General features: G+C 34.8%; 1 protein-coding gene across 6 annotated transcripts in view; it reads left to right on the top strand.

The window, feature by feature from the left end:
- The window catches only part of LOC124369246 (centaurin-gamma-1A), a 233,820-nt gene that overhangs the window by 147,989 nt on the left and 72,144 nt on the right, over nt 1-13,687 (top strand). For all 6 annotated transcript variants that reach the window (XM_046827133.1, XM_046827137.1, XM_046827136.1 and 3 more), the window contains one exon: nt 11,249-11,481. In XM_046827133.1, the coding sequence (XP_046683089.1) occupies nt 11,249-11,481 (233 nt within the window). The remainder of the gene's footprint in view (nt 1-11,248; nt 11,482-13,687) is intronic.

Below are 13,687 nucleotides of genomic sequence, written 5' to 3'. Positions count from 1 at the left end.
ATTATATAACTTTTAATATTAACAGCATCGATTTTCGATAAAAACTTAAACCCATTTAAAAACTATATTGATCAAAGTATTTTTGCGTGGGAAGTTAAGTACAAAAACAATCAATCTCCAACCAGCGATTTTAACAGTTTTCAGTAAGGTTGTCTATTTTTTTACAACGTCTACTTTTGAAATTATACTTTATAAAATGAAAAACTTGTATTGAAGTCATAAATAATCAAAAGAACAAGTTACTTTTTAATGCTTACTAGATCCACAGTCTGAAACAATTCTTGATGGTAAAAACGTATAACACTATGGGCTTTAAGGTTGTTGGCTATCTTAGATTAATCTTGTAAAGGAATAGGTCTAGTATCTGCAAGAAGGCCAACATGGGACTGCCATTTCAGGAACAAATGGCTGCCATTTAGATGGTTAATGTCACATCAGGGCTGTTCAACCCTGCCTTGACTTCTACAAGAATTTTCGAGATTACTGTTACATTTAAAATTCCTTAATTATTTATTACTTAATAGTTACTTGGTTAACGTTTTTCTACCAGTGTAAATTTATTTCTGTTGCACTACGTCGAGTCTCCCTTTGCGTCTTTACGATTTTTTATGTTAAAATCCTTTTGTTTTATATCATCATATATAAATCTGCGTAGATTTTAAATATTATATTTACGAAATTCGCTCGTTGATGTGCTGTATATTATTTGAATATTTAACTACCTTTAACTTCGTTCTGAAGTCTATGATCAAAATAGCAACTTAAACAATAAAGTAATACAGGGATAATTATAGATCTAGACACTCAGGTGAGTTTTTAGTGTATTGGAATAGAAAAACCAAGTTCATAATGTATTTATAAGACATAAATAGTACTTTTTATTCATGGCTCAATGTGCCCACAAGCCAAAAACTTGGACATTTTGAAGAAAGCTCTAAATTTTAAAATGAAATTCCTTATCATGTGACTCTATCATTTACAATAAGGTTACTACGGTTTTTAAACTCTTTTTACGTCAAAATCAGATGTTTACTTTGTCTACTTACAAATTACTGGCGTATAATGTGGCTCTCTACGTGATTGGCAGCCAAGGTCTGCTGTAAGTGAGGTCAAAGATGACGGAATAATCATTTCTTTCCAATACATAATCAATACATCAAATTATAGCACGTTCTTATCTGCCCCCAGTACTGGCATTTTAAATATTGCAGGATTTATAGAATATCTTTAAATAATCTATTAAAGGTATAGAACAGGCTTGACCATTTTTGGTTTGCCTAGAACAGTTGACTCCACATTCAATTAGGGACCTGAAATAAGGTTTGAATGAGGTCAAAGGGTGTGATCAATTTTCGAGGGCACGGAAAATGCCTACGACCGAACAACTAGCAAAATCCGGAAGTAGATCGGATTTGCAAAATCGTATTTAGTGGAATTTCGTGTTATTACCCGAGCTCACATCTCTTCCCTTCCCTCAGACAACAATAATAGCGAACCATTGTGTGAATGGTTGGTTTTAGGTTCCTCTTTATTTTTAGAGTGGCCTATTGAAAGACAAATTTACATCCTTGAACTAACTACATAATACTAATTAATATATTTGTTATTAAATTATTTTTTATATAAAAACTGCAATTTAGATAACTTTTTCACGTACTCCACTTTGGTCAGGAAATGTAACTTCCATGTTATAACCTGTACAATTACAGAATATTTTATATAAATGTAATGGCTTTATTTTAAATTCTTAAAGATAAAAACATTTTTTGCAGGACATCTCTAAACTTTGCCATATTTTGTATTACAATTATCCCATAAATTAACATTTAAATCATTACAAAACTGCTCGAAGAATAGGAATTGTAGCAAGTAACATTACTCATTACTTTCATGTAACTAATACAGCTGTTTGTTACAAGCTTCATTAAGTTTAAGCTTAATTTAAAGCCTTAAATAAGGAAATAAACTAAAATAATATGTTCATAATTAAATCGTAATAGCAAGTAGTTTAGAGTATAACAGTTCTTTTTTCACATCGTCACGCAAGTTAATGTATTTAGTTAATTCTGGAGTTCAACTGTAGATAGGCTACACCGAGAATATTCTGTGTGGAATTTACAGATGAAACACGTTTGTGGCTTGAATAATAACACTGAAATCTCTTCTTCTAGTTAATCAGGATATAACTAAACCTCATGTTATTGTAGATAATAATGCCTGGTTCGGCCGAAACTTTGCAGGATAAATATGATAGTGTTTAGTATCAAAATTTGCACGACTTCGAGCTGAGCCGTAAGTTGAAGCACAAAACTGAAGCCTGCGTGCATAATCCAGATTGAAGGACAATTTGCTGGCGAATAATTTGCGATGAAGAAGTTAGAACTGCTGACCGCTATTATCGCACAGTAAAAAGTTCGAAAACGAATCACGCTATCCAATAATGCTTATAATACTAATAGAGAGAATACAATAATTGGTTAGTTGCCATGCACGTATCTAGCCGTCGCGCCTAAAATTAACATCGTGTATGTTATTTAAGTTTAAGCAATAGTGTTAAGTGATGCGTTTTGTAATAGTGTTAATTAATACTAATTGCACTGTATTTCACCGCCCAACTTGGAAATTTGTAGGAAGATGGCTACTAATTACAACTAAGCCTGGCTTGATGGAAGTGGAGCACAAGATAATACCTCAAATTAGGGCGTCTTGATGGGTGGGGGCTATTACGCAGCAACCGGGGCTGTAGGTGTCAGGCCTCTAATACATTTAGCGGTGTACGGTGTACGTGTACGTGTACGTGTACGTAATGATGGTACGGGTAGGTTGGTTCCATATTCCACCCCCTGAGGCGATAATGTAAGTGCTCCTCGGTCGAAAATAGCTACCTCAAGTTTCAATCTTACGGAGCTTCGCACAAAGCTGTAGCTAGCTCATCGAGGAATCAAAATGCAATCTTTCGAGGTGGCTACTGGTTGAATTACGAAACTTCATGCCGTGTACATAATTCGTACTTATTATTGAACACTGCTCTATCCCGATTCTTTGTTAGAAAACAATTCTTACTAAATTAATATACTATACTCTTTAATATATTATAAAGACCTTTAAGTACATCGTGAAACCTAAAACATGTTATGCCATTATTTTGGGTCGTGTAATTATAGATGACTCATTAAAAAATCAATACGCATCTAAACGCTGTTTTATACTTATCGAAATGTTTATTGGTGTTCCAGAACAATCTCAAACATTATTATATTTTATTATTTAAACATTCAAAAAGTATACACTTTACAAGAACAACAAAAGTGGTTGATTGCGTATAGACCATATCTTGAAAATGAGACGATAACCATAATTATACTGCGATAAATACGCGTGTAAAAGTGTTTGAAGTTTAACACTTATCATATGCTGTAAACTTGAGGTCGTTTCACTAAAGACGGCTCTTTAAATTGTTCTATGACATAATGAAATAATCTCATGACCTTCATTAACACTTAACTAGCCTTAAAAAACTGCGTTTTACTGCTTTTATTAGATCCGATTTAGTGGTTAAAATTAGATTCTTGTTGTAAGTCACCGAGTGTACTGATATTATGGACATATTTTGACACATGTCTTTGTCTTACTTGTGGTGAAACAATCATGTTCACACATTAAGTGAAACGTACTAGTTATGTGCCTTCTGTAGGTACATTCAACACCGAGGCTCATGTGGTAAAATCACACAAATATTAATGAAGCTTAATATGTGTATTCAAAGCTTCTCACTTTCAGTAAATAAACAATACGGGCATTGTTTGCATCAGGAATACTACAGACAGAAACTCCGTGATGTAAAAACGTTAGTTCTAATGCATCATACAGTGTCGATATTCCTGCATAAAACAGTAAACGCCACGAACCGTAACCCGAGGACATAAGTAGACTGCTTCTTTCTCTCCAGTTACAACAGTAATAACAATAAGGCCGCTAATTTCCGACCGCTACTTTGCTGTTGTTTTACGGTGCGCGGCGCTTCCGCGTTCTCTTGACCTACCCAACTATAAAACTAACATTTCTTTGTTCCACTCGGTTGTTCTGTAGGTCATCACGTGGAGTACATCGTGGATCAATAAATCACGCTCTAGTCGGCATTAACCACAAAATCTGCGCTCTTTATAAATCTGTATAGCTAACAAATGTGTAGCTACTTTTAACTCTTAAAATAAACAAGGTTAGTAATATTATCTATCATTTGAAGACGTCAGGGAAAAACAAGCTCAGTCACATTTTGCAAACTTTTCAGGAAATAGATTTTAAAGTTTAAAGTCTAGTTTCTAAGTTAGTTTTTAAGGTCAGGTTAATGCTCTTGTTAATATTTAACTCTTTTAATTTCACTATTTAATTGTGTATTTAAAAAAAAAATAAATATTAACATCAACGTTTTTAAAATATTTGGTTAAAATACAGTTTTTACAGTGAAAAAACAGGCTCAGTCCCGGACTGAGCCTGTTCTTCCCCATCGTACTAAACGAGGATTGAGACTAGGATAGTTAAACACAAACCCAAGTCCAAAATAATACAGATATTTATTTTACATATAAAACTTAGCACATTGAAAATATAATTTTAATTTGGATTGCTTCATTTAAGACCCTAATTTTATTCATCCAAATGGGGAAGATTGGTGAAGTATTCTTGGGCAGCACTACTACAAAATATCTTTAAATCTTTCAAGTCATTGTATTTGGCCTTCTTGATAGGCAGTGGACCTGTAACAAAATAATAAATTGCAATAAGGCCTAGCAAGTTAAAATTGTTTTAACAGTTAAATTAGGTTCTTTAAAATGTTCACTTACCATCATAAGATTTTTCTGGCATTAGAAATTCATTTTCAGCACATACTGTTGAAGAATGGGTTTTTTTCTTTGGCAGGATTGAACATTTGTCCCACGCTGCATAGTAAGAACTCCTCAGCATCAATTTTTGTTCATTACCATTGCCTTCCTTGGAAATTTTTAAGCTCCTTTATAGTCCTGGTAGCAAATGGGCATTTTTTCATATATAATGTGTCCAAGAATTTTGTCCACTGTCTACAGAATTGATTGTCAATACTCACAACTTTAAAGGGAAAAGGGTTCTTTCTAGCATTTTCAAAAACTTCAATCCAATCTGAAGGAAGTTCTGCCTTAGATTTTGCGTTGACAAAGCCCCATATTCTTGTCGCATTCCATGTATGAATGGCCACGCACAGGGAATGTTACTTTGATGGAGTCAACTTTCTTTGCTTCGTAAACAAGATAATGTAAAAATCTTATCATTGTGAAGTTTTTGTTCTGGCCCGAGCAAGAGTCACAGAATATGTGAAGGTGTCTAATTTTTTCATCCAGATGTTCATAGACAAAATTGTGTAGGAAAGAAGAAACATCATCACTCCCTTTCTTTCCTTCAGTCTCAGGATATAGGTAAAAAATACTTTTCGCACTAGACAACTCATGTATGTTAAAAGCATACATTGATAACTGCCGCTTGTAGTAGATGTCATTAGTGGTAATATTCGGGCAATTGTAAATTCTTACCAAAGTCCATACTTATGGCCTCATGTTCCACTGATTGCCTTACATAATTGTTTGGCACGTGTTTTCCTTTTGTAGAACACATCTGCTTTGATTTTGTGGAGTTTTTGCTTCATTTTCAAGAGAAGTTATTTCCTTATTAAATGTTAGCAACATCATCGGATTTCTCTGTTATTTTTTAATTGTTTCTGTAGCCCTGTAATTTTGGCCGTTAGTTCATCGCACTTACTGCAAGTGTCAGTTCTGGGGGTAGCCAAAACTGATGTTAAAGTCACTGCAAAAACATTGTCTATATGTTTCATATGATACCTTTGCATTTGGATATTTTGTCTGAAACATTTTGATGCATTTTCGAAACATTCAATTCTTCAGGTAGGTAGGTTTTGTTACTTTTTGTGGAGGCTATAGTGCGATGATCTTCCTTTTAAATGATTTTATGTGATCACGTATAAGATCTACAGTTTCATTAGATACTCTATGTGGCCTATTTAAATGTTTACCACGTTTGTCCTTTGGTGATGTGCCAGCAGATTTAAGACTCTTAACCAAGAACTCAACTTTGGCTTTGGAAAATTCCGTGAATAAGAAATGAATGCCTTACGACAAATGCTTTCTTCTACTAACATGTTATCTTTCAATACTCGTACTTTATAGGCATAAGATGCTTGATTTTCTCTAGCATTTTCTACTCTAGGCCTTCTACGCTGAACAGGTATGACAGTTATTAACCCACATAAATAGCTATTTTGTTCATCATGTGACCTCATAAGATTAAAGTCGGAGAGAATCTTATTCCGAGATGTCTCATTTATTCGTCTGAAACAGCCACGCAAACACTGACAGTCACTGCCCATTTCATGGCTTTGAATTTTTAGCATTTTACTCACAGCCGACATCCTGCCATATTTTTTCCGTTTTTTTTGAAAGCTGCTCGTTGGTTTGCTTTGTTGCAGCAAGGCATTGCACTTGAGGAATATCGTCCTCTCCACTATCCATGCCAATAACTTAAATATACAAGGCCTAAGCAATATATCTACAGTTATCTTGCTACTCACACAACTAATGTTTGGAGGTTATGTTAAATTTGCACTTGTTCTGACACATTCACTAAAAAATTAGCCTACATCACATTTCCCTCTTTAGCTCAACTACAAACATAAAAACATAAGCTTACTATCTTCACTTGCAGAGGAACTTTACAATCATAACAGAGTGAACATGTTAACAGGATTAACTTTTAAAACAACACCACCAATCAAATCCAAGAAAGACAAAATAAACAGATCAGCTGATCCCCCTCCCACAGTTCTCAGCTGGACTGAGCCTTTTTTTCCCCACAAAAGTAGGACTAAGCTCGTTCTTCCCCAGGACGTGGATTTTTCTTATTCTTATTACTAGGGACTGAGCTTGTTTTTGCCCAAAATTGATGTATAGATATGTTTAACAATGTTCAATTTTATTATAAATAGAAAAAAACGTATTTTGAAAAAAATGGGACTGAGCCTGTTTTTCCCCTGACGTCTTCATTTGTTACTGATCAAAATTATAGATAGCGTTAAAATTTACTGGTTGTCGTAAATTATGTAAGTACATACTCCTGTATTCCCTTCTTCCTCATTTCATTAAAGTTATATGCCGTGTAAGGATTGAGTTAAGTATTTGAATTATTTTCCATAAACCTTGCCGTCATTAATGAACTAGACGTGAGATACATTTCGACGTTAGGTTTTGACGTTGGAAAAATGTAACAAAATTCAGTTTTGAAGGGAATGTGTTTTATAAATACTAACTAAATGATTCTTCTTTTACTGTTTGTACTCTTCAAAGCAGCCGTGTCTACATACTTTATACACTCGGAGGGGACGAGTTTTGTATTTGATGAAATGTCGGTTAGGATAATCGGTGGCATTACGGAACCATACGTAAAAAATATAAAATGTTATGACCATATTAACGATAATTATATCCAAAAATAATAACCATTTTATATAAATGTTGTAGATTTCATGATATTCGAGTTAGTTATAATAATGAACAATGCAACTAAATATTTTAATAATACTTTTTGTTTTATGAAATCCTCAATATTCTTGTACTACTGTACGGCGGCGTTGGAAGTATATTTTTGCCCAAAAGTGTATTTTTTAGTACATTATATATCATTATGATAATTGAATTGAATCAACTGTTTTAATTCATATTTTTTCTCACAAGCCTGTTGTTTTAATTTCCTTATTAAAAAATATTATTTAGTGTTAGTGATTTTAACACAGTACTTTTGAAATTACCGCAATACAGGTTTGTACAGGTAATTTCAAAAGTACGTTTTTGTTTTCACTAGTGAATTGTAGCACTAAAATGCTATGCCATTTCACCAATTAAAATATCTAAAGCAATGACATGGAGTCGGAAATAATTTATTGTTTCAAACCCTTTCTCGACCTTGACCTCTTGACCCGTAGTCCCTTCGCCGCATCTGTATCGCCGTTAATTAACTACTGCTGGAATCAACAGGTGGCCATAAATCTCTTGGATCCGCACAGCAATGGGGGAATGTCCTACTAAAATATGGGGTTATCCATAAAGGTTTTATTTATTCTGGGCAAAATGTCTACATTAAATTTAACTAATTCTAAGAAATAGATCCGACGAAAGATTTTTGCCTCCCCGTGAAGTCTTCGCGTTGATTCTCAGGTGCGGTTTTTTTTAGTCCCGGACTTGTAATTTACTCTAAAAAGTAATATATTATTCTCTGCCCAAAGTGGTGTAAAAAGTGGTCTCTATCAGAATTGTAAGGTACATAATTTGATTCACTCCAAACTAGAATATACTTATAAAAACGATGGGTAGGGGATTGTTTTTCATTTATTAGTATTTCTTTCAATCCATTCACTTATAAATCATTGTTTGTCTTCTCTAATAGTTTCATGATATTTAGAGCTTTAATAAATTTAGTTTATTGGTAGGTTACAAGTAAAAATAAAACTGACTAGAAATTTAAGAACACTTATTTGTATATTTAAAAAGTGTTCATACGTGTAGGTTAGTTTTTTATTTGATTTTTTTAAATCGAAGTACTTTTGTAAACGCTTAATCTAATCACAAGTTTTACAACGCAGGCACCGGTACCGTTATATTACGCAAACTGTATTAATATCCATTAAAATCTGAAGTCACTCCCAAGACAAAGCGGTGTACAGTTTTAACAGTTCCGGAGTCTAGAGACACTCGTAATACTATACAGGAGCGCAGGACCGGACACCACACAACGGGCGACTCGCTAGCTTTGCGCGGTTCTGTAACGTTAGCATGCCGATCAGCTGAAGAAACGACCGGATACACTCCTACTCAAACCTGCATCCGGTGCCACCGGCCACTGGCCCGGTCTGTTTTTGTCAGGCGTACCTTCTGTGGGTTTATAGCTTTCGTTCTGTGAGCCCGTGATCATCACACAGGGTGATGCATGTATATGTGTGACAGTATGGTGCAAGAGACATTCAAGGTCTCTTATCATAGAATAATTCGTGAAAAAAGATAGAACTGTCCAACGCTGCTCTGAAACTAGGCCCGGACTTACAAATGTGGTGCCCCTAGGGCTATCGGAAGATGTCGACCAGTCCCTTCTTTCGACCGAACGTTGCACGTTCGTTCGGACACTAGTAATCTCCGATGTGTTATTGTCGAATATAGGTTTAGATTGATCTATCTAAACGATATAATTATTGGAGGTAGTGAGAAATGTCACATTTGTGCGATGCAGTGTCCTTCCACTAATCATTATAGTTAAAATATTAAATTATTAGTTAACATTTTAAGTTGAGTAATTTGCTACAAGACATATACTTAACACTTGTTTTGGCCAAGTAATTAAAATACATAAATAGAAATAACAAATAAATAAATAAAAATAAATTTAGCAATATACTTAAATGAGAGTTAAACAAATATATAGGGCGTACTTTCGTCCTTTTTTGTTGGAATGTTATCAGTCACGTCATCGTATTGAATCTACTGTGTCAGCAATCCTTTAATAGTTTAGCAAGGCTGCAGCCGTCAGGCGGTCAGCTAGATCTAGAGGAAGTGTAGAGGAGGATCTTTCCCATGTACAATTTGTTGCAGGAGCACGAAGGGCCATTCTCAAGACTATACTCGTATAAATATTGGGGTATATATCTACCACGCCCGATTCACAGACACTCTTACTCATGCAAAGTAGAGCCATAGTTTGTTTCTCTTCGTCGTTGTTTTACAACAAATGTGCTTTTAGAAACAGCTCCTGCGCTTGCAATGTTAATTCTGGAGTTTCCAGTCATTTTAAATATTTATAAAAATCCAAACCTTTTAGGAGAATAATGTTTGCATCTCCCCCCTCGTCTCTTCAGCTCTGAATGCGTGGAAACTAATATTACATGAAAAGTATTTACAGATAAATTGTCAGAACTTAAAAATAACCAGGAACTTCATGTGTCGGATCATCAAACTCTTGAGGTTTTATAGTATTGTTTTTCCCGTTGTTAATCCTATAGCCTTGTTTACAGTTGAATTTTGTCTCTTTTTCAAAGCAATTTAAGTTATTTCTCAACTCTCGAAAGAAACCACAAAGAGATTCATAGAAAATGTAATCATTTTCTAACACTAAAATTTCATATTGGAGCTTTCATTGGTTTTATTTTATCGTTCTAAATTAAGTCCTCTACTAATGCAACACCTAGTAGTGGCTGTGTTCTAGTAGTGATACAATGCTACTCAGACTGTAAACTTGAAACCTACATTGAATTAATTATTATATTACACTAAATAAGTTCTACAATTTCTAGATATAGACACCGTAATTATATTTTTGGTAGATATAACTTTGAATGTATCCATGTAGGTCTGCTTGATTCTAATACTAAATTACCACAATTAGAAATCTATTTTCTCAACAGGCTCAAACATCCTTGTAATACTTGCATAATCTCATTAAAATAAATTAGTACGTGTTGTGATCAGTGATTTGGGTAATCTTACAGTTTTCAGTAAATCAATTAATACGTAATGTATTAGTTAATTGATAATACTAAAAATATTTTAGCATATGGTTTACCAGTTGTCATTATTTTGTCATTTATTAATGTTCTACCACTATAGGATTGCTCTTTTATATTAGCCGAGATGAAGTCTGAACTTGCCAACCCTCCGAGTTGTGGTGCAACCATTCAACCACATTTTATGCCAAATACTAATGACAACAAAAAAATATTATTACACAACCGGGAGAAATATTTCAACCGATGGAAGCACTAACCTCTTATCTGTTAAGCAAGTTAAACGCAAGTCCTCACTTTTTGTGTAGGTCATAAGGGATTACAGGTTACACCGCTTTCCTGACCATCTTGACTACAGACTGGCCAAACACGGAATACAGATCAGTTTTTGACAATTCCTTTCTCTATGCATGACAACCGGTCTAGGTTTAGACAGGGCAACTGAGTCAGTGAAGCTGCACATGGCGTTAATATTCTGGAGGCGGGTTGATCATAACATGAACGAGCATAAAGTGTACGACTGAGCATCCTATCATGCTGTCAAGTTACATTTGAACTGTTCCAGAATTTAGGCTAACAACATATCAATCGTGTACTTGATAAATAGTTGTTCTTCTCATGTAAATGAAATATTCTTAACACTGCCTGTGGCTTTTACAGATTCCTTCGTCAACTCTCAGGAGTGGACGGTGTCACGATGTGTACCGGACTTGCGGCTGGGGATTGTCGGCTCCCTCTGCTCCGGGAAATCCGCCCTGGTCCATCGCTACCTCACCGGCTCCTACATGCAGGAGGAGAGCCCGGAGGGTGGCCGGTTCAAGAAGGAAATCCTCCTGGACGGCCAGAGCCACCTGCTCCTGATCAGAGACGAAGGAGGTCCGCCGGAATTACAGGTATCATATCTTTCTATTTCCAGTAAATTATTTTTAACACCATCTATCAGACGACATTTTCCTCACCTATCTTGTTCTTCGTCGATTTTTTCATTTTATCCTTACCGCTAGCTAATCTTCGTTGTTTACAAGTTTCCGGTGTTTCCTTTAAACAAAATATGAGTACTGATCGATTCTTTTTGTGCTCTGCATTCTTCCTGGCAGGTTTCGTTGGTGTAGGTACTCGACGTTACTTCCTAATAACGTTAGTACCCTTTCTAAACCCTTGGTATTGTGTGATGCATGCCACTTGGTTTAATTTCCTGATTCTTATTAATAATATACAAGGAGTGTCGTATCGAATTTAAATAATCTTTAATCTTACCCGATAGGCTGCAGATTTTTAGTTATAATGAAAGTGTATCTACAGTATATGTTACAAATAGTTTGTTTCTTAGATCATTTGTTTACAATCTGAGCTGTTATGTCATCTTTTGTACTCATGATTTTCATTAAATAATGTACATCAGCATTCGTAATGGTAATTAGTCCGTTCCATTGTATTTTAATTTACCAACAATTATATGATAGTACTATTTCCTTTTCATTACTTAATCTAACATGACGGAGATATACAATAACACTCATGAAAGAGTTAAAAACTCTTTAACTCCAGTATGTATTTTATTTAAACCCTTAGTCAATTTTGATTACCCTAAATTTTTAAGTTCTTTGAGAACTTTGGTTGGTTAACTTCAAACCCTGCCTCTTGTATACTGTCAGAAGATTCTCTTATGAGTCATATCATGTTTTAATCAACAGAAAGGAAGTAAAGGTACTTCAAAGACAAACAGGATAGGCAAAAGGAATAGTTAAGCTCCTTGAAGGCTCCCCTGTATGATTTTTACTGCTTCATCTTAATTAAAAAACGAAAATTTTCGTTTCTTGCACAACTGCTCTTATCCCATAAGCCAAATATGGGTACATGACGCAAACAGAGACTATTTTAAGGATTTCTAAAGGCGATGTCTAGTTAGTTATCCCCCTGAGACTATGATCATGGTACATTCCTCGGAATTCCACAGGGGTTCTTCGTCTGCAAGAACAACATGTTGTATACCCCTGTGTTGTCACACAAATAATTGTTAGTTTATTTAATGCTTTGTTAATAAATTGTTAGATTTCTTCTTTTTGAGATGTCTGAAGAGGTTATACTGCAAGAATTAAAAACAATGGTTCTATGTCCCTGTACATGATAGTAAACAACAATATGTATGGATTATCGTGTATATAGGTTGTTGACGTGTCGCCCTCTCAAGCAAGACTGGCTTCTCTAATACCCTGAAGCCACCAGTCATAGCTACGTGTTGGAATTTAGATGTAAACAGTGGGTGTGGGGGGGGGCGTCAAATGCAGACAGAAGAGGCCCCAGAAGTGGAAGCCCTACCGGGACCTAAGTTGGGTTTAATAAACAGTGCAACGCCACGCCACGTCTATGAATGGACGATGACAATGTGTTTACTTCGCGTCCTCCCCTGATGTCTGGTCTAAGGCCAAAAGTGATTCAGTAAATTGGAGAAAATCACATTTTCATGCCGTTGACGTTAAGTAGGAGGGCTCATTTTGAAGTTTAGATCAAACAAATACTTATTATTAGGGGAACATTGAAACCAAGTAGTAATTAGAATGGTTAGTATTAACTTTAAACAAGTTTAGTGTTGTCATTTGTATTTGTTATCTCAAAGGTAATTTTATAAAACATGTGTGCCAGTGAAGACCCCAAAAAGGGCAATACTTAAATTGGTGTCATTCTTTAAATTCGTTTGTAGTCTATGATAGTACGAGATCAAAAACATGTTTTATAGCTTTTTGGTGTTTTTTTTATATTTCCAACCATAAATGTTAGTAATTGTATTTTTAAATTGTTACAGATCCTAAGCATTTGGTGTCTATATCTTGACGTTATCCAGTTGCGTATAAGTAATTGAACGAAAATCATCATCGTCCTATTAAATTTAATAAAATCCGGCCAATTTATTTGATTATTGATAAGTACGTATACAACATGCCGTTAACCACTTACTATCATGTATTTATATCACGGTTTTATTTTTATATGGTTAATAACACATGCATCATTTTCATGTGATTAATATTACATCTTGGACCGGGGGTATTTGCATTGCTATAACATAGGCCTTTACGGATTACTTTTTAAAGGTTCTGA

The sequence above is a fragment of the Homalodisca vitripennis genome, chromosome X, assembly GCF_021130785.1.
Source record: "Homalodisca vitripennis isolate AUS2020 chromosome X, UT_GWSS_2.1, whole genome shotgun sequence".
NCBI classification, from domain to species: Eukaryota; Metazoa; Arthropoda; class Insecta; order Hemiptera; family Cicadellidae; genus Homalodisca; species Homalodisca vitripennis.
The sequence above is the reverse complement of the archived record's forward strand: the minus strand, read 5'-3'. Positions and strand labels throughout refer to the sequence as shown.